General features: G+C 39.9%; 1 protein-coding gene across 2 annotated transcripts in view; it reads right to left on the bottom strand.

Moving 5' to 3' along the window:
• Positions 1–23037, bottom strand: part of mrrf (mitochondrial ribosome recycling factor) — a 31755-nt gene that overhangs the window by 6000 nt on the left and 2718 nt on the right. Inside the window, exons 2-7 of one of the 2 annotated variants that reach the window (XM_061698602.1) lie at positions 20359–20532; positions 20142–20294; positions 14192–14310; positions 6543–6634; positions 2379–2538; positions 2222–2301 (exon numbers count right to left, since the gene is read on the bottom strand). In XM_061698602.1, the coding sequence (XP_061554586.1) occupies positions 2224–2301; positions 2379–2538; positions 6543–6634; positions 14192–14310; positions 20142–20294; positions 20359–20530 (774 nt within the window). In that variant the 5' untranslated portion in view covers positions 20531–20532 and the 3' untranslated portion in view covers positions 2222–2223. Of the gene's footprint in view, positions 1–1377; positions 2302–2378; positions 2539–6542; positions 6635–14191; positions 14311–20141; positions 20295–20358; positions 20533–23037 lie in introns of those variants that run through there. The other variant, XM_061698601.1, reaches the window with a different exon arrangement.

Below are 23037 nucleotides of genomic sequence, written 5' to 3'. Positions count from 1 at the left end.
TCTGGACACGGAATGGCCCGGAGAACGCTGCCATTTCCACGTGAGGCCGCCCGCGTCCCCTGCACAGACGCTCCTTTGCTAAACTCTTGTTTATCTAACAACTCTGCTCTGTTTTGCCCATTAAAGGCAAACCATACTGAAGGACGCAGGCCTACTTCATTTTAACACCCTATCTTTAACAAAAGGAAAGCTTGATAGCACGAAATCAATCATGTGTTTGTGAGACCGCTGGGCTGCACTCAAAACAAATAAAATAAAAATAAAGACAAAACCACAGGAAGTGGAAAGCAGGAGTCCATGCTCTAATGGTTTTGCTCCCATTCAGACAATCTGACAACTATAGCAGTTCCATACTATTTTTTAAGTGCAGCTATTTCAAAACAAAGACAACATTAATAGCCCCCCCCAAACACCCACCCACCCTAATGGACCATTGTGGTGCCGACAGTCAGGTCCACGCACACAGGAAAAGTCCATTATCACTCAAACTAATGGAGGAGAAGGAAGAGGTGGGGGTTTGACTTCAAACTGAAAGTGGAGAAAAAGAAAATAAAAGCGATCACGCACACACAAACAAGCACTACAAAGCGGTTTGGCTTTAATAGAGTCCATCAATAATCATTTGAAGGAGAGGAGACGTGCGGTCAACAGTCGACATGCATACGCATTTTCAATCTTGAATGTGAAGCAAATGTTTAGCACCGTGTTGAAGATGTCTGTTTTTGCCACCAGGACAAAAAAAAAAAAAAAAAAAAAAAAACCCAGCCAGTTGACATCCAGACGGGTGCGCTTGTTTTATATAAACAGACAGCCCTTGTGGCAAGAGGGATGATGAGGAGGAAGCCCACAAATCCCATTAAAAAGCCATTCGTTCCCAGTAACATATTTATTTGAAGACGGCAAGAGTAGAGGATTTTCAGGAGGGAGGATTTTCCTTCGCATCTTTGGAAGTGATGTGGCAAAATTAAAAATTGTCTTCACTTTTAATAAGGGCTGCAAGTAACAATTATTTTAATAATCAATTAATGTTTTATCTTTTTGATTAGTCGATGAATCGGATTAACAAAAACTTAATTTCCCAAGGCATTATTTCAATTTAACAGTGCAGAAAATGCACAAGCAAATTGATTATGATTAAGATAGTGGTTTGGCCCGTAATGAGTCAGAAAATGGGCATAAATGTTGATCATTCTTTTCCAATGTAAAAGCAGATGTTTGCAAATGTTTTATTTCGATTCAACAGAAAGATAATCCTTCTGCTCTCATGGAGGGCTACATAAATCTGAGATCATTTAATGTTTAGAGGCTCTAAATCAGAGGATTTCGACAATTTTTACGCACTGTCTCTAAACGATTACTGGATTACCACAATAGTTAGTCAATTAATTTGATAATCAAATTGTTGCACATTTATATGGGTTTACAGTCATAAAAGACCCTCCATGGGAAAGCATAAGTACGATACGATATGGCCCGCAACAAAAATAAGTTTGACACCGCTCACCTAGGAAATCAGGTCATCAGTATTGGTGTGTAGTGGTAAGGAAAACACAGAATACAGCAGCTTGTTTACTGTTCAGATCACGCGGCGAAGTGTGATTGTTGAATGACCACTGCCAACTGCTAGCCAGTGGCAGATACACACATACAGCACAGAAAGTGATGAGAAATGTCCATTCTCACGATTAGTACATATAGTCAAATCACTAGCAAAGTCCAGCTTATAGTTTTTATGAATTAATACTTCATAGTAGCAATACATTGTGCATCTTGAGTAAAAGATGTTTGTTTTTTTCGAAAGCTGACCTTTCATTATTCGTGCGTACGTACGCATTGTCTGAGGAGATTCTAAATATGTTCACAGAATAAGAACAAATTGATGACTAAGATTTAATTAACATTTTCAGTGTTCACACAGAAACGATAACTGTGTCATTTGAGACCCATTTTCAAATGTTTTAATTTTCAGACTTCAACACAACAGCCATCCATCCTATTATCATGTAAAGAGAAGTCCAGAAGAACAGCCCAGTTTTTCTCTTTTTTCAGATTGTGTGAACACCCGCTTACATGTGAAACCGGCACCAAAGTCCAAAACCTATTCCCACCGTGTTGCTGTTGCTGTAGAATATCAACACAATGCGTATTAAACATGTCCGCCTGTGGGTGTGGCTGTGACAGAATGATGACGTATTGAATAGCTGCATGTGTGTCTCCTCACATTCAACTGAGCAGCTCTTTGGTCTTGGCTGCGAGCTGTTTCTCAATGTCTGTTGCGATGTTGTCGGCCATCTGCTGAATCTGCGAAGGCAAAGACGCGACAGTGACAGAGTCACGCTGGCGACGAGAAGACCTCTTTCGTGCTTTCTCTCCTGTACCTGTTTCTCTACGAGTCGGATGGTGTCCTCGGAGTGTCCCTCCTTTGCCCTTTTCACTTGCGCTACAGCATTTGAGCGCACTCTCCTCAGAGAGTCTTTGGCCTTGTTGCTGAACTGCTTGGCGGTCTTGGCGAGGTTCTCTCTGTGCTCACGTGTCACCCTACGAGGGAGTCAACCCAAAAAAAAAAAATGGGAGCAAAACAAACAACAAAGTTAAATCCCTGGCACAAAAGTGAGGAGTGCACATTTAAAAGCCACAGTCCAATTTCTGGTCAGAGTTTGCTGACATGTGTGATGATGATATTCAACAGGCTTTTCCCAAGCATACAAAGATTTCAGACTAATCTTTTCCCTGAGTGGCAGAGAGTAACTCCGAGAGCGATGACCTGCGCCAAGGCTTAGACCATTTCCCCCTGTGAAATCAATTAACAGCTATGATCGAGGATCTGAATAACTAAAATGAGGTTAACACAACTTATTACAATCTCCAGCCATCCATTTTTTGGGGCAAGCCACACAGTTACTAATTCGCCTCACAGTTCTGAAGTTGAGGGTTCGACTCTGGGCTTCCTGTTTGGCGTTTGCATGTTCTGCCTGTGCTTGTGTGGGCTTTCTCTGGCTACTCCGGCATCCTCCCACATCCCAAAAACATGCATGTTAGGTTCATTGAAGGCAAACCTTTCCTTAGGTGTGGATGTGAGTGCAAATGCTTGTTTATCTATATGTGCCCTGCGATTAGCTGGTGACCAGTCCAGGGTGTAGCCCACCTCTCATCTTAAGTCAGCTGGGATAGGCCTAGCTCACCTGCAAAATGGATGGATGGAAGGTTTTGGACACAGATATACTCTTATTTGCAATGCACAAACCAAAAGATGTGTTTTTCTTCATTGTAACTTTTAGACTTTATTAAAATTAAATCAGTATATCCGACTACAACTTCAGTCCTTGGCTTACGACCGAGTTTTGTTCTTATGGTGGTGAAGTTAGCTGAATTTGTACACAAATTGGAACTAGAGACGCCGCAACTGTGCAGGCAAATCCGGCAATTGCGTCGGGCCCCGAGCTGGAGGGGCTCCAAGAGACGCCTGGCCTTTGCCCATATGAACGACAAAACTGCTTTCGACACCGCAACAATAACGTGTCGGAAATCCCCCGCACAGGGCCCCTTGCTAGATGTTGCTGGCTGGTGGCTAGACAGCTGATATTGTTCCATATCAAGGACAACTGAAAACCCTGTAGACATTGCAATGACACATCAAGAATTGGGAATTTTCCTAATGGGGTACTAACCCTTTTGTTGTTTTGAGAGCCTCCATGGTCCTTCTTGCCTGGCTCCCCCGGGGGGGGTTCTGGAAACGCCACTGGTCTAAACACACCGTAGCCTATCACTAACCTATACCACTAGAGTAGTAAAGTCAAAATTACAGTAAACATTTGTATAAAAATAGGCCATAAATATAAAACAATCCAATGAAAACAGTACGTAAACCTAATTGCCCCGATGTGGCTGGAGGAACAAACATACAATGATCCATACATTTTGTTCACAGTAACCTCTGTGGAGGTCTACGCTCTGATTGAGCTGTATTTAAGTTGTGTTTGTGTCAGTTAAAGCGTCCTTGTTTAGAGATGACCAACTCACCTTTCATTATATCTTTAGAACAGGTGCAGAACAACATGCTAATATCAGGTTGTTATTGTGTAAAGTTTGTAGCAGCTACTTCAAAATCACTCCCCAAGGTTTCACTCCAAAGCTGAAACATCCATCAACACGACAACTTTTGTAATCACCTCGCTTGTTTTAATCACTCACAAAATTTGACTTGCCGTGTCATTCTGCTTCTTTGTCCTTAATTGCTGTTTTCTAGCCTCGTGGACTATTTGCAAACAATCCACGAGTAGCATCTATTTACTGCAAACAATACGCTCTAATTGCTGATTCCACTGCGAATCAACGGGCGCCTTCTTCTTCTCTTTGCAAATGCAAATAGAGTCTCGGAAGCATGCCGAGGCTGATTGGAGGGGGTGGGTGGGTGCGTTTTGGGAGAGCGGTCCGACGCGCGTGTCCCGACTCCATCAGACTAACACCTGCTGCTGCTGCATCCGCCAGAAAACACGCATGCACATAAACACACGGGCCTCTCTTCCATACTAAATGCAAATGTGCACAATACAGGGAGTGAAGGACTGAATGGAAACCCTCAAATTAATGGCTAGACACACATGACAAAACTACATGGTTTTTGCACCAACAAAACTTTTCGCCGGTAGTATTGTGACATTTACTCTCAAAATATTAAGACTTTCTTTCTGTACATTTACTATTTTTTAAAGTAATTATGACTCTCTTTAGCAAAATTTGTTTTCATAACATTACACCATACATCTCATATGTCACCTTCACTTTTCAATATTGTGTCTATCCATAAATGAATCAGTTTTTCTTAGGAATACTAAAGCTTTGATCTTGCTAAATTACTTTCAAAGTTAGCTGGGATAGGCTCCAGCATACCCGCAACCCTAGTGAGGATAAGCGGTGGATGCTTCGAATATTAATCGTCGTCTTTCAGCACAATAGAAAAAAAAAAGAAGATTGAAAATACAATTCACCAATAAACTGAATGTAGTTGTTGTAATTACTGATAGCCCTGCATGTTTTTCTTTACAATGAGTCGGCTGGTCTCCTCTTGTGTACGTCATAGCCAGGCTCCCAAAAATGTACGTATTTCTCTGTTTTCACTGTTTCTATTTCAATTGTACTTTTACTGTATTTGAGGACTGGACTTGCATATTTTGCAAATGACCGTGATACCGGTGTCATTTCTTTTGTAAAGTATGCAGTACAGCAACAAGTGTGACGACATACTGTCGTAAAGCAACAGGTGTCGTGAATAAAGTTACCATTATTCACACAGTTGTAGCCCACGCATTATTGGACATAAGATACAGCATTGACGACGAAGATGCAGTTTCACTTTGTGCTGCTGCACTCGTTCCTCGCCGCCAGTCCCGTGGTTTCGCTTTTGAATATTTTAAAACTAGCAGCTATCCCAATAGCCAAAGCTTGCAGGGTTAACCACTATACTCATTCACAACCAGCTGCTTTTTAGTACTGTCAAGAGTCCCACAGATGTATGAAGAAGACTGTCGGCTTGTTGGCCGGACATGACCACAGAGTGTTATAGTCCGGTGACAGCAGCAGACAGATGAGTCACAAGTCCTTTGTAAATTGGCCAATTGTTAGAAGAGATGCCAAAAAACATATGATTAGCGATTAATCAACTTCAAGCACGAAACAGCAATGCGGAATAGCAACGTTGACTAGCCGACTACTCGGTTCAACCCCGACGCATAATGACTTATTGTCTAAAGTGTATTCATTTTTTCAAGTATAAGCGGCTAAAGAAATTGTATATATATTTATATATATATATATATTTTTTTTAAATAAAATTACATATTTTTCTCTCGTGTAATATTTTGACCTCACTCTTGCAATATTGACTTAAATGTACAATAATCCTTAAAATTACAAATGTATTGATATTTTTCTTTAGATTTTGGAATCAGACTGGGACCCATTGAAAGTGTTTCCCCTGACCCTCTTTGTGTTGGACCAGGAGTTAACTGGCTGTTAGCATGAGAGAGATCCCTGGCTTTTATGTTTTTTTTCCCCCTGAGATCCCTTTCTTTTATGTTTAATAATGACCATTCATTGCCATCTATTCCCTCGCTCTTGTCAGAGCTCATACTGCAGGTGCAGAGGTAGCAGTTTGCCACAATGTGCATGTATTTTTTTACTCATTTGAAGCAAAGGTTAGCTTCAAAACTATAACCAAGACATACATAATTCTCTCATACAGAGACGTGTCAGAAGATATAAAAAAATAAAAATAAATAAAAACTCCACATCGTCAATAAATTGTTAAAATAAAACATGTTTACATATTCTTGCCTGCAGCCTGGTACACAAGGTATTGTCATCTCCTTATTGTAGGTGACAAAACAGATTATATCACTACACTTAGCATTGATATTCTAGGAAAAGAATAACAATCAATGTTTTCGTACAACATAGATGTGTTTGTTGCCTGAAGGAGGATCAGACGGATGACAAAAAAAAAACAGAGTTCATGCATGTGTGTGCGTGTCTAAGAGACTCACTTAGGAACAGGCACCTTGATGATTGTCCCATCCACGTCAGGGTTGAGGTTCATGCTACTCTCTCTCAGGGCACGGGCAGCTGCCGACGTAGCCTGAGGCCACGCACACAACAAACACACACAAACATACACAAGAACACACAAGAAGGTTGGGGTGAATGAAAAATCAAAGCTACAACTGCAGGTAGTGGTCTTTCTCCAGCTGGCAATCATTAAGGTGTTCTGGATGCTTTGTGTGTTTTGGGTGAGGAACTTGTGTGTGTGTGTGTATGCGTGTGCTTGTGTGGCTGCCCGTACACTGTGGAAGTGCCTTGGGCCACTGTCAGCGCCAAGTCCTGTGGGATGGGACTGAGAGGTTGCAGGGCAGGGCGCTGACCCCCGGTGACCCTACAAGACTATGCTTGTGACACACAAATGCACACACACAGACAAATGAGTGTTAGGACCACACTTTAAAAATAAATAAATAAATTTAAAAATAAAAGTAAAATTAGGAGAAAAAAAACAAGTCATCCTAAAAAGTGACAATGTTGTAATGATACGAGAATGAATCAATTCCATTAAACTGTTCACATAGATGATGGTCGAGCAAACAACGACTAAAGTGCATCTTGAAAACATCCTGAACAGTCCTCTTCCTAATATACATCTAGGATTGAAATAAGACGTTATTCGTGTAAATTTACAACATCTCTCTAGTGTGATGACGATGTTCTCATGGATTTGTCAATATAGCCATATTTGTTGTTGTATTTTCAGAATTATTTTTTGTAATACCACCACTTAATTCTTCAAAAACAAAAACAAAAAAAATGACATTATTATAGATAATTTAGGACTGTCATTTTCAGTAAAAAAAAAAAATATTTTAACATTACTCCTTTAAAATTTTTACAATATTATTTCTTTCCACTAATGTAAAACTTTATCGTGAATAACTTTATTCTCATAACTCTTTACTCTTATTACTTTAAAATAATATTTATACTAATAAAATATATTTTCCCATAATATTACGTTGATTTTGATACATTGCTATTTCATACTCACTTTAAAAATCATACTGTACATTTATTCTCATAAAATTGTCACTTTAATGTATTCTTATAAAATTATGATTTTTCTTTTTCTAATTTAAACAACAACAATAACTCAAAACAACTTCATTCTCATAAAATATATTTTTTGGGAATATTACGACTCTTTCCATTAATTGAGACTTCACTCTAAAAAAATTAAGACTTCTTTAATAATTTCTTTGGCAATATTGCAACATTATTCTCGTAAAATATTGTCATAAAATAAAACTAATGTAATATGACTATATGGACTAACATTCTTTATTCTCATAAATTGCAACTATTCTTATCAATTCTTAAAAAAATATTACCTTTGCTTGTAAATGTACAACCTTTGAATAATACAACTTCACGCTCAAAATATTTCTGGGATAAAATCATGACTTTATTCTGCTAAATTACAACTTTATTCTCATAATAATATGATTGTTTTGGGAAATGTTACAACTTCATTCTTGTAAAATATTCACAATAAATAAAATAAACAACATGAATATTCTCGTAGAATTTGGAATTTATTTTCATAAAATTAGGAACTTTTTACCCGAAATATACTATATGTATATATTTTGTTAATAATACTTTTAAAACTTCATTTTCATAAAAACATTTATATTAATACTTTTTTTTGTAAATCTATGAATTCTTCTAATTATAATACAAGTTCTCTCTCATAAAATAGATTTCCTGATTTACAACTTAAAAGTTGCAATTTTTGAGAATATTCTAGTGAGGATAAGCGGTAAAGAAAATGGATGGATGGATGGATTCTCGTTAGATGTTTTTTCTTTTACATTTTTGTAAAATTACAACTTTACTCTCATTAAATGTAGAAAATATTTTTACAAAAATCTGATTTTCCATCAGAAAAGTGTGACTTTAGTCTCATATGTATGACTTCATTCTTATATTTGTACGACTATTCTCATAGTATTTTTTTTTACCCCAATGTGGCCATAATACCCATCATTTTTCACAAGGACACAATTAGCTTGCTACGTCTTTGCACTCCAAATCACATGTCATGTGATCCATGCGTGGAATCCTTCTGTATGAAATCACCACAGGCTCTTGTTGCTCCTTCTTGCCTACCTGCTGCGGTTGCATCATTGCCAACAGCCATAAATGCACCTGAGTATGCAGTTACTTGCAGCTGAGCTGATCTAAACTTCAGAGAGGAATGGCTTCATTAATGTCAGTCTGATTGGACATCAGATAGCCTTAAAATCTGGCATCATCCTGCATGACATTAGAGGTAAGTAGTGCCAAAAAAAAAAAGCTGAACACAATCTTGACAATGATCATTTGGACACAAAAGGGCATTACTGAGAGATTGTTAACATCTTACCAGATGCTGCACTTTGCATACAGGAGAAAGAAAAATAACTTCAAAACAATTTCGCTGCATGACAATTCCCTATGCTGAGCATTCCAAAGAGTTTAAAAATGCATAAAAATGTGCATTTCCTTTTTTTTTTTTTAACCCTTCCTTCTCTCCTTCCGAGACAGCTCCTTCTGGTGTTTTCCACTGGGGGAAAGAAATGGCAGTGAGATTAAAGGAACTTATTTGCGCGTATTGAATTAATTCATTCGGCTCTTGTTTCTTTTCCTTTGCTAAAATTGCCCAGAGAGCGCAGACCTCTACTTGCTCTCTTGGAGTGGCGAGTGATAGATTCGGCTCATACCTATGTTAGAGTGTTCTCAGCATCATATTCATCACTGCTTCCGCACTCATGACGACTATTTTTTGGGTGAAAAACCAAGCCGGAATCTTTCAGGCCAGGTTCTCGTTAACATGTAAGTGCGGATGATGGGGGGAAATTACACTGAAGTTTCACATCAAACGCGAGCGGCACTAGTTCGAAGCCAAGAAGTGAGCGGAAAGGAATGCGTGCTGCTGTCTGCCTGCATGTACAAGCGCTTCAGTGATGCTCACCTACGCACAAATACAGGCCTGCTGCTTGTTAATGAATGACTGGAAAACAATTGAAGGGCATCTGGAAGGCCTGGTAATGGATAGGCATCATTATAAGCGTATTAGCTCTGGGCATGGCGGACTCACCTCTGTGTGCGACGTGCACACCGGAGTAATGCATGTGTTGTGTGTCTGCTTGGACTGTGCGTGTGGTCTGCGGTTAGAGTCACTACTAAGAAACACTTACCAGAGTACCACTGGCCGCGGGCACTTGTGGCTAAAAATGCGGCCTGTGACTGAAGGACTCCACAAATTCAATTCCACCCCCGCTACCTGACATCAATATCCTCTTGGCTCCCAATGTCTGTTGGTGTTGGATGTGGTTGAAGTCAGGGCTCTTATTTATGCTGTAATTAAGTGATTCCCAATCACTGTACTGTGAGGGATCATCAGGTGTGGCGCAGGAAATAAACCAATTTCGTCGAACTGACACTCAATGGTCCAAAAAGTATGATTTATTTACTACAAATAAGGTCTCTTTCTTTATATATCGATCTATGTCTCAGACAAATGGTGACATCCAGAGCAATTAAATAATCTTCAATCCTTGATAGCGGATGGTACGATTAAAGAGGCTCTCAGCAGTTATCCGTGTTTTGTTTCTAAATACATGATATACAGTATGTTTGAAGATAAGTGATGAAAACATGTCAAGACCTAACAATTATAGTGCTGAATTGTTGAGATAAGCATCTTTTTCACCATTTGAATTTTCCTGATTTTGTGGGCGGCGCTAAAACACAGCCACGTGACATCACGGGACTGGGACGTGTACTTTCTAGCGCAAGTTCCCTCCTCCACTATTTAAGTACAAAGTGAAGCCATTTTGCTTGGCTATGCTGCTCAGTTGTGAATTAACTGTGCTTAGCTTCCATAACAACGCCCATTTACCACTCCAGCATGTAGTTAGCAAGCTAACAATGGCTACACCCCGGAAATGCGTCTTTGCTGGATGCCGCAATTTATACAACAGCTCGGTGACGTTTTTTTAAGCTCCCAAAAAATTAGGAAATAATAAAGCGATGCATTGACTTTTTAAAAACACACGCAGATGGTGAGCTGAACATCAACACCACCAGCTGACTCTGCAGTGCACATTTTACGACAAATAGTTTTGTAAACTTTCACCAGAGACAACAAGGCTTCATGGGTAACTTGATACGAGTGAATGGGGCAATGCTGACTGTCTAACTACCTGGGCTTCATCCTACCGTCCCCGCTGTCGTCGGGTGCTGTGTTCGGCTGTGACATTATGTCACCAACAACGAGGATAAGTTGAGTTGTGTGCTTATTTTTATGATTATAGTCCACAATAACTATTCAATTTTGAAGTTGAGCGTCCTAACGTGATTTTACATCGTATAAGCTAGCACCCCCTCAATATGTTTTATTCCTTTTGGCGCATCCATTCGACACACCCACAGTGCCTGAGAGCTGAGAGGTGGCCCTTATTAGTATAAGTTTTGAAACCTGATTTTATATACTGAGCGATTTTTGTTTTGTCATTTGAATTTGGTAGGCTTGTTAACATTACTCTTCTCTATGGTGTGTCAAATTTACATGAATTTTTTTGGGCCTGCTTAGTGCCACTAACCTGTATATCCACCTGTTCCCAGTCATCCATCCATCCATCCATCCATCCATCCATCCATCCATTTTCTGAGCCGCTTCTCCTCACTAGGGTCGCGGGCGTGCTGGAGCCTATCCCAGCTGTCATCGGGCAGGAGGCGGGGTACACCCTGAACTGGTTGCCAGCCAATCGCAGGGCACATACAAACAAACAACCATTCGCACTCACAGTCACACCTACGGGCAATTTAGAGTCTCCAATTAATGCATGTTTTTGGGATGTGGGAGGAAACCGGAGTGCCCGGAGAAAACCCACGCAGGCACGGGGAGAACATGCAAACTCCACACAGGCGGGGACGGGGATTGAACCCGGGTCCTCAGAATTGTGAGGCTGACGCTCTAACCAGTCGTACACCGTGCCGCCGTTGCCAGTCATACAACAGAATAACAGCTTTATGTTCAACTAAACATATTAAGTTAATTAATGATATGATATCATCATCATTTCAGTATTGTGAAATTTTTTTTGGTGGTGTGCTGTGAGATTTTTCTAATATAAAAAAAAAAACAGCATGCGCCTTGGCCCTGGCTTAACAAAGGTTGGAAACACTGCGATAATGAAGGCTTTACCTAAACTGTTCCCTCAAAATTGCGAGCTTAGAATTGCTCAAAAAGGACTTGATAAGATGATTAAGCGGGGCCGATAGGTCACTAAATGCATTAAGAGGTGTATCTCAATACTTTTGTCCATATGGTGGACGTATGTTTGTGATTCTGCATTTAAATACTGTAATTCAAGAGAGCATCATGATAATAAAAGATGTTTTTCTGGTTTAAAGCAAAAGCAAGGAAGGAAAAGCCTTTTTCCCCCTTTAGGGCTCCACCTACATTAGGAACTTATGCATAAGTCATTGCTGGCGAACACAAATTGACAACAGCAAACATGAAGTCGAAGCATATACAGAATAGGCTTAAAATAAAAGCTGTTTCTTTTTGCTGCATGGTACCCACTCAACACCACAGCGAAATGGCCTGCTACTAGCGGCTAGGCTAGTAGTTATTAGCCACTAGCGGGCTCGTGGACCGGTGCTGCGTCCGTCCAATACTCCAAAGCCTCCCTCCATGCAAAGCACGTAGATTCACACAACAGAGACACTTAAGGGAAAGTTAACAGCTTATTGCGTTCACTAGCCTGCGAGCTAACGGGCTAAAAATCTAAGGAGCTTGCTCAGTGGGCGTCAAATACGTCAGCACCTTGCTTGGTTTTGTTGTCTGTGGGTCCCCACATATCAGAGAAGGGGAAAAGTTAACTGTTTATTTAACACAGGGTCAGATGTTATTCAGCCAGTAGCTGACTACAGACACTTGAGCACACAGCGTACGAGCGAACGTATTTGATTGACAGGTGAAGGGCTTGTCTCCAGCGCCTTTAGTGGGCATGCCCACACAGTCCTGGAGGTTGAGAGCAGGCCTTATTTTTCCTGATTTTATTATCCATCCATCCATTTTCTGAGCCGCTTTACCTCACTAGGGTCGCGGGCGTGCTGGAGCCTATCCCAGCTGTCATCGGGCAGGAGGCGGGGTACGGAGGAGGCGGAGTTTATTATTATTTTAGATACATGATGATTTCGTTTATTCATTCAAATTTCAAATTCAAGTTTTTTTTTTCTCTGTGGTGTGTCAAGTTTACAAGACATTTTATTGGTGTCTTTACAGGCACTTTAATTGTTGCATTTCATGACACGTCGTAAATTGTGTCTGGAAAATGAAGAAGAAAAGGCAACACATGATTGTGTAATGTCTTAATTGTCCATCCATCCATCCATTTTCTGAGCCGCTTCTCCTCACTAGGGTCGTGGGCGTGCTGGAGCCTATCCCAGCTCTAACCAGTCGGCCACCGTGCCGCCTGTCTTAATTGTACTAAAAAAAAAAAATTTAAAAAGTGCTTTGACTTTCCAGACCACCAGTCTGGAAAAGTCTGGACACGATAAGCTTACTGGATGAACCAGAGCTGTGATTAGTACATTGTTGTCCTGCTGAAGAAGGATGGTATAAAAAAAAAAAAAAGAAAAGGAAAATAATCCATTCCTTCCTAACTTGGGGTAAAATGAGGTAATTTCCTTTCGGTGACAACGTACACACAGATGTATTTTACATATCAGCACACACACACAGTTCAAGTTCTTGGTGCTATCTTTCACTCCAGAACAAAGGGCTCCTCGAGTGATCCATCAATTAGCATATGAGACCAAGTTGGCATGAGAATCTAAGGTCAGGTTTCATTTATGTCTGCTCTAGCTCCACTTCAAGCCTCAGATTATTACCTCCGCCAAGTACGAAAGAACCAAGACCAGAGGTACTGTGTTAATTGCAGTTTGTTTGTTAGGCAGCAGGATCACACAAAAACTACATAACTGATATCAAGTAAAGTTTTCAGGGTGCTAGCACATGTGCTATGGAAGGACTGTATAAATAAATAATAGAAATAAAATTGTATAAATATAACCTGATTTTTTTTTCTACTAGGTCTATTTATGCACCCAACTGACCCATACACAGTATCATTGAGTTGACATTTACTCAAAACCTGAAACAACCTACACGCACACACGCCAAAAATGCATATAAACAACTATGCCAGGATTGGACAAAGACAACAATGAAACAAACAATAATAAATAAACAGATTACTCTGAGTACCATGTTCAATGACAATTCTGATAGCCCCAGAATCAATGGTACGGTTTTGTGATCCGACGTTGTACTTTGGGAAACAGGAAGTAGCTCGTCAATTTATGGATGGTCACACAAACAAGCCAATCCCCGATAGCGTTTTAGTTACCCTTGCCCCTGAATAAAAAAAACAAAAACAAAAAAAACGGTGTAGACCCATCACTTACGTCCTCCTCTGTGAACCAGGAACTATCCTAGCTGGCAAGCTTTGGTGTGTAACAAACACACACACACACACGCAAATAAAAAGAACATGCGTTTGTTGTCGTGTTGGTTTGTGAGTGATGGTCTTACCTCGGGGTAGCTGCTCATATTGACCATTATGAGCTGAGGGGATTTCATGGAGACTTGGCCCAGCTGGTTGAGGGGGAACTTCCCATCTTGTGTTGACACCAGAATGTGGTCCAGAGCTCCTAAACAACAGGGTACACAATGGTTTTATTATAGACCGGCAATGTCAACAATATTACCTCTTTTACACAGCGATCCCACAAAAAAGTGAACACTTATCTCAAAGAGTCATTGCTCCAATATTTTTGTGTCCGGCAACAGCAGGAGCATAAGGTTGCTTCCTTATTGGATAGTGTTCCAGTGCACTTCACAATCACAGAGTCCATGGATTGACCGAACTTGGTGTTGACCACACACATACTGTATTTTGCGATCGTAAATATTAACTAGCTTTAACATTTAGACTTGTCGGACCGACCATTTTCCAGACAAATCTGGGAAGAAAAAGGACTCTTAAAAAGATTAGAAAAGAAAAATTATCCTGAGCAATTATCCTGTGGTGTGTTCCATCGGATAATAACTCGGGATAATCTTTTAGAGACATTCAACAATTGGGTATTTGCTGAAATTTGTTAGAAAGGGGTACAAATGCTCAGATTCGACCTGCTTATCAGTACTGTATGTGTTGAGACTGACTCTTGACACGACATCAGAAGGTGGACTATTGGTTCCGTTTAAGTGACATTTAGACGAAACAGCAATGTAAAGAAGGTGAAAAAAATCCCAGCTTTTACAAGCTGTGTAAAGGGGATTTATGTGATCAGTGGTATGGGTTTGTTATCTTGAAAAGCAAGCCCAGGAGGCTGTAAGTTTACGACATAGTTTCGTTCCTAAGGCAGTGACTTAACCTGAATTTGTACTAAAGCCGGATCGCGCCGTAGGTCTATCACTAACCTATGCCAACGCAGCAGTAAAGTTATAAATACAGTAAATACCTGTATGAAAACCAATTCTTGGACAATGTCAAATAACTAAATGGAAAAAAAGGAAGTACAGTGGTAACTGAGCACAAACTACTGTTGTTCATTGCGTGCTGTTAGTATTCTCGAAACGTAGTAAACTGAAACCATGTCCAAGAAAATGTCAACTATGTTATAGGTTATCATTGTTTGTAACTCAGTCAAACACAAAATCAGCAGAAAAACACGGTGTATTCACAATGTACAGCAACAATACTTTTGCAGGGTTTCACACATATGCTTTTAGTTGTGGCGGGCCGCCACAGGTGAATTTTGGCCGACACTAATAGATTTTGACGTTATTTGTTCGTCCTCGCTGTGAACGTACCGTCTATCATTCGACGCCGGTCAGTAGGTGACGGTATGCGTTACCTAAATGAAATACAACTGTGTCACCAAACAAGTACAGAAGTTCGAACAGTTCGAATGTTATATTACGCTGTCTATCTGTTAACGTAGCTAGAAGCTAAATGTGCATAGACAGTAGCAACTCGCGCAATGTTCGTATTGCATGGAGCGGTTCTGCTCGTTAGCTGACGCGAATGACGTCTCATTCACACAGACAAATAGTGAAAATTATTTCAAGCGAATCACGAAAAAGCCTCGTCCTGAGGATACACGCCAACATGCTGTCGAGTATCCTAGTTTGGAAGCAACGGGTGAGACTAGTCGGATTTAACACGAGGCTGGTCCTTTTCTCCTTTGCCATCATGACTGCATCAGCTAACAATAAACACCGAACTACTGCATTTGACCCAAATTGGCTTAAAATGCCTCAGTTTAAGTCATGGCTGTATGTGACACAGCACAGTAAATTTAGTAGCTGCATTATATCTTCAGTTATTTCTAATTATGTTTTATTTTTATTTTTTTGGGTTCATTTTGTAATTTGACTATTGCTATACATTTTAGGGATGTTTGTTGATTGCGCAGAATGAGGAAGGGAGTAAGGAGGGCTTTGTTGGGTGTGGAGCAGAAGTTTACAGAGAAGACTATTTAAAACGGCGGGCATGTCGGCGCAGACCAAGCATCTCTCACACACACTTTTGAACAAGGAACAGGGTAAGCGTTTGATTCACTCATTTTAATGAGCAAAATCATCTTTCAAACTTATTTTTATGGGTGCGGTTTTGAGGTATCTTTTCAATTAATCCTTAGGTGAAAACAGAGCGCAAACTGTGCAAGAAAATTTAAGACCTATTACGCCTTTTGAATTGTTACCTACCGTATTTCTTTTTTAAGTAAGCCATTATATTTGTATTGAAATTTCCTTTAAGTTATTTGGTGTTTGACATTACAGTTTACATGAATTTGTAGTTATTTTAGTTAGCGGTTGTAATTTTTTAAATTGAATTTCTTATGTTATTTGGTGTTTGTTTATGTGTTTTAGCATCATTAAAATTACTGTATTCCATTAAAATCTAAATCAAAGTCCTTTCTTTGGTTGTAAACATTGATGCACAAAAAGAGATCCCCTGACCCTCCAACCGGGCCAGCCGCCGGGTGCCCACCAAATAGATTACGGCCTTGTGGGAAACACTGCTTTTGTATTGTTGTTTTGGTTTGAAAATATTTTTGTCTGATGACATAGTGACCAATAACAAATGTGCCTCAAGATGATAAATGTAGGTTATTTTTATGAGCACCTCGCCGTCCTTCAGTGACGAGAGAAGTAAAGGTGTGTTGACCTCGACCCCCCACCCTCCCCTCCCCTTCCCTTCCATCTGGGTAATCTGAGACGCAGTTGTTTCCTTCTCTTCCACCTCTGCCTTACATCACTCCATGCCTGCTTATGCTGTGGAGGTTGCAACTCATGACGCTGCTGAAAGTGTGCTTCATTTGTGTGTGTGTGTGTGTGTGTTTGGGGGGGTTGAAAGGGAGGTGAAAGTCATTTTCTTGATGCGATCTTTTCATTATTTGATTCCAAGGGTCCGATACAGAAGAAGACATGTAGAGGATAAAGATGGTCTCAGGGTTTCAAGTGCGTAGCTGTGACCTTCTCCCTGTCCGTCTTTGTTACTTGTGCCTTGACGATGCGCACCTACACATCTGTTAGCACTTAGGCCGGCCAGACATGCGACCATTTCTTCATTTCAGAGAGGCAGAGGTAAGAGGTCTGGCAGGGAGAATATCAGAAATCTCAACCACATTACTTAATATGAAAGAAAACATTAAATATTATAATAATGACAAAAACATTGGGTTTAGCATTTGAAAAGCATGAGTGGCAGGTGGATTACTGATTCACATTCAAATTGAAAGTATTGTATTGCATGAGTTCAGATTGTCTCATTGAAGAATAATCCATTACTTAATTAGATATTGATGGAATAAAGCCTATTAGTTATTCTCTTGGCTCACTCTTACAAATTAAATGATTTTTTCACATTGGTTAAAATCAATGAACAGGGCCACACTGAAAAGAACAGGGGGGGAATATACTACATGAATAAAGTCCAAATTTAGCAGAAAGAAAATTTATAGTTTAGATCGACTAAACTTCTACGATTATCCTCACTTGGGTTGCGTGTGTGATGAAGTCTGTCTCAGCTGACTTCAGGCGAGAGGCAGGCTACGCCCTAGACTGGTTGCCAGCCAATCAATATTTTAATATTGAGAGAAAAGTTACTACTGGTTTATAAGAATAGAAAGCTAAAATTAAAAAAAAAAAAAAAAGTTTTTAAAAACTTTACTAGAATAAAATCACGGGGAACAATGTTACAATATTAACGTAATAGAAAAATGAACAAAACATGACAATAATAAAGACACATTTTAGGAGCATAAAGTGGAGTTTTTTAAGAAAAAAAGTCCAACTAATAAAGTGGGACTGTTACAAGAAAAAGGTCATACTATGAGGAAAAAAGTCAACATCTAAAGAGAACTTCAAAATAAAAGTCCATGAATAGTATTTTTTAATATAATGCTTATATAATTAATGTTACAACATTGTAATAGGAAAAAAAGATCATAACAATCATATAGGGGCCCGTAAACCAGATAGAAAACACAAACTGGTTGAGGCAACAAATGTGTTTTAGCATCCTAATGCTAAATAATACACTGTAACACAAAACATTACACAAATCAGTGTTAAGCATGAGTAGTTAGCATACATGAAACACATCTTTGTTGGTCCAAGAGCGTCAAATTCATTAAGACAAGCCACATTACAAAAACACTTTAAAAATATGGAAAATAGTGACGAATTTAAACAAGAAAAAAAAACAGCAGCAACAAAAACAGTCATTTCTTATATTGTACACATTTTGATAGGTCTTCATTGAACTAAAATGTGTCACAGCAAATGTTCCAGTGCTTTCTTCTTTTTGAAGGCTTTCGACTGACTAAAGGATGACTGCATCGAATATGTGCATTTCCCTACAAGTCAAACTAATCCTTTAAAGCACCAATAGAGAGATGCTGCATTTATATTTCCTCTGCCAACTGAGCTTTGACCACAACAACCCCATGGATGTTCTCTCTCCATCTATCTCTTGCTTTGTACAGACGTTCATACAGCTAGATCCACACTTACTGCTGATTAAATCCAGATGAGAAATTTGTGGGAAACGCACAGAGATACACTTGCGCACGAGACGCACACACATCCACGCTCACTCGGACAACTGACGTCATTCCATTCCACCATCTCATCCCTGCTGTCAGGCCTAAATCCTGCTGCCTCCCTGGATTACTATGCAGCTGGACAGAAGAGAGGCGGATGGACAGATGGACGGATGCAGGCAGAGGAAGCAGATGGAATTGAGAGTTCTTTTTGCTTGGAACGGACATGTAATTGAAAATGTTTGAGCCAGAACATGAAAAAGAAAGGTGGTCAGGAGAGGGACAAATATGAGCAGTGAATATCAATTGATATTCACTGCTCATATTGTCTGTAAAGATTTGTATGAAAAACACACCTAGGTCATCAGAAAAAACCTCCAGACAGTAAAATGGTACTACGACAGTAATTAAGCATGCCTTCTTGTGTCTCTTGATGGCATACTTTGCCTCTGGGCCTCTGGGCTAACTCGTTCAGTGCACGCCTTTTGGAACTTTGAAACGTAGAATGACGGGACTGGACCATGGTTAAGCCAAGGACCCACTGTATATTGCATTATGTAAGGAGATAAAGATGACATCATACCAAAGGAGGCGAGACACCACCGAAGTAAGCTGGGATAGGCTCCAGCACCCCGCGACCCGGAATACGATAAGCGGTGTAGTTTTTCAGTTACTTAAAATTGAAAAAAAATATTCAGTCTGGGAGTTTCCAAAGAAATACAATTTCAGTGACTTAAAATACAGTTTGCATGTAGAAAATGGCATAAATGCATTCATCCATCCATCCATTTTCTTTTGCACCTATCCTCATAAGGGCTCACAGTTGAGCTGGAGCCCATTCAAGCTGACTTTGGGCAAGAGGCTCTCACATTCACACCTACGGACAATTCAAAGTTTTCAGTGAACTGCACATATATGCTTTTGGGATGTGGGAGGAAGCTAGCGTACCTGGAGAAAACCCACGTAAGTATGAGGAGAACATGCAAACGCAACACAGGTAGCTAAGAGTAAAACCGTGAACCTCAGATCTATGAGGCAGACGTGCTAACTGCGGTAGAAATGTATGTAAAATTGTATGAATCTACTAGCTTTGCCTATTAGACCTTCCATTTCGTTTGCCCCTACAACTCCCATGCCAAGGCGACCGCCCATCTTTTGAGGACGGAAGCACCAGGTCATGACCTGGATGTAGTTGGGGAAACAATGGCCAAACTGGGGTCAAGGTAAGGCCATATGGGGCACACCTTGATGAAAACAAGGTGTGTGGAGGGGAGTTTTATCTATAAATTATTTAAACTGTAAATCCTGATTATGTTGCTGATATGTAAAGAAAGTGGTAGTGTAGTTGAAAAATCAGTTGAATTAGGTTATGTTTTCATCATATAAAATGTTGAGTTTGAGGAGAGAGGATAAGTGTGAAATAATACCTGGTGAAGTTCTGATGCTCAGGTTGCGTGTGAAGTCATCTTTGAGCGCATTGACAACAGCCGTCATGTCTTCCTTCACTTCCTCCAGACTTATGATGTCTTCCACCAGAGCGGCGCTAATATTCATCTTTGCCGCCTGTCCCTTTGTCTTGGCTAAGAGGAGGATGGGAAAGACCGTTCAGCAAGGAACGCGGCCCCCAAGTCACTCCACACTAACCTTTAGCCTTCTTGGTGGCATAGAGTCGAGCACACGTAGAGGGTTGGCACGGGGCGCTGGGTAACAACGTTGAGCCGCCGAGCCTAACGGGGACCACGGGGGTACACTTGAGTGGTCGCACCAGGGACTGAGACAGGAGTGGACGCAGTCGGCTTAGATGATTCACTGCCATTACTGACAAAAGTAAGCATACAAACACAAACATGTCATCATATATACTGGATATATGTCCGCAATTTTTTTTTCCCCATGCCAAAGTTGATTCTTAAAATACACACAAAGGAAGCACAGTTAATATCATCTTAAACATGCACAAGAAATGAACACTGATACGATGACCCTTGATACAAAAACATGCGCATATTAATTTTTTTAAATTAATTTGCTATGGAAAATGTAATCCTTTTTTTCTGACCCTGCAAATTTGAAAAGGTTGTAAGGTGATGCAATAATTAGAACTTTTCCAACCCTACACCATAATTTGTACATTTTAATATTTTTATTGTGCTTATTTTAAAAATATAAACATCCTTGGAATATCACGTAACCATATCAACACAAAAAAAAGAGAAAATTTCACGCAACAAACAAACCTACATAATCATACATTTGTTATCCTTATTTTTTGGATTATTTTACTGTAATGACCTTTATGGAATTTTAGACTTTTATTTAACGTTAATTATTTTAAAATATATACCTAATTAATTTCATCAATACATTTGCTCATTTGTTTTCATTTATCTATTCAATGGGTGGAGGTTGCTCACAAAAAGTAACTGAAACATCCTTGAAAGAATACCCATCAACATTGAGAGGGGAAAAAATGAAGCTGAACACAAACAATTTAAATTAACAATTAAATACAGTAAAAAATAAAAAAAAATACAGTAAAAAAAAAATAATTAAAAATTAAGATTTTTTTCACTGGAGTTGAGTATCATCTTTTAGTTAAAAAATAATAACGCTCTAAAAATAAGGAGTATGGCCTTGGTAGTATTTTTATTTTCTTATCAAATTTCAGGACAATCCTTTTGTTATTACTGTACCTGTGTTTATTTTAAAAAGTGGTAATAGCCCAAGTCAGCCAGTAGGAGGTAGACATAGATCTTGCACTGGCACTATACAGTCACAGTTTGTTCTCCCATTGAAGCACACATACAGTCAGATGTTTGGGGATTCCTAAAGGGGACCCTCCCATTCCAAAGAACACATATAGCAGACCAGCCCCTCTTACTTTATTATGGACTCACCACCTCCCACCTCGCAGACTGTGAACCGTGCCGCTGAACCTCAGAGTGCACACAAGTACAGACAAACTCTGGAGCAACAAAAAGCCTACAGACAAAAACACACTAAAGCCAGTCTTTCAATGTCACTGTCTGTGAAGAACTCCTCATGAGCTTAACGGGGAAAAGCATAACACTGTGCTGGACTAAAAAAGGAATGTGGCTTAATACTGCCGTGATAAATCAACAAACAAGAACAGCAGTCAGTAGTGCACAGACCTCCGCCAAGGTTGCGCTGTTAAAACATTTCCTTAATAAAAAAACAAAAAACAAAAAATCTTCTTTAGTGGGCAGCAGTTTCTGCAATCGGAAGATTGCGCTCTAACAAGAACAGTGCAGTAGAAATGAATACGGCTAACAGTAATAAACAAAAAGTGTCCTGCTTACAGTCAGTTAACTCCTTGTGCAAAATCGTAACACAACATAAGTCAACATAAACTACTAATCTATTCAGCACGTATTCAGAAGATTGATTCTCTAGTTGCGGCAGGATTTCATTTTGACGGACAAAAAGTGCGTGCAGAGTATTTTTGATGATATGTTGGCTAGCAGACCATTTCCTGCTGCACAGAGAACACCGCAATTAATTAATTAAACAAACGGGACAGCGCCATTTTCGTTCCGGACATTTACACAGTGACTCAAATGGCAAAAAGAATTTCTCTATGAGCATTTTTATCCGGATTTGCACAAAATAGCTCCTCCAATACAGTAACAATACACCTGCAATAAATACAAATATTGCTGCCATCTGATGAAAAACACGTATGTACAGTTCTGCACTTCATGTAGACTTTCGTCTAGTTTTCTATGCCATCCAGGCATCCATTTTCGATAGTTCTCAAGGGTCGCAGGTGAGCTGGAGCCCATCCCGTCTGACTGGACCAAAGGTGGGGTACATTCTGGATTGATTAACAGTCAATCGCTGGGCACATACAGACAACCATTCACACTCACATTCATACCCATGGGTAACTTTAGAGTCTTCAATAAAACCAACATACTGTACATCTTTTAAGAATGTGGGAGGAACCCGGTGTACTCACAGAAAAACCATGCGAGAACAGGGAGAATGTAAACTCTTCACAAAAAGGCCGGATCCCTGACTCGAACCCCCATTACACAAAGGAGCGCCTCAGCCAGGAGTCGAACCCGGGACAGTCGTGACTGTGAGGGTGATGTGCTAACCGCTCTTGCACTGTGCTGCCCTCACAGGATAATCGCTCAGGATACTATTTCAGAGACATCCCAGAATCTGGCCGTTGCTGACTTATCGCAAGGGAGGGAAAATGTTTAAATTCCTCCCACTTCTCAGTAGTTATGCATGTGCTTCACTTAACACACAACCCAAATCAATACCTTTCTGGCCCTTGCACTTTAAAGTGTGGCA

Source organism: Phycodurus eques, chromosome 15 (assembly GCF_024500275.1).
Source record: "Phycodurus eques isolate BA_2022a chromosome 15, UOR_Pequ_1.1, whole genome shotgun sequence".
NCBI lineage: Eukaryota > Metazoa > Chordata > Actinopteri > Syngnathiformes > Syngnathidae > Phycodurus > Phycodurus eques.
The sequence above is the reverse complement of the archived record's forward strand: the minus strand, read 5'-3'. Positions and strand labels throughout refer to the sequence as shown.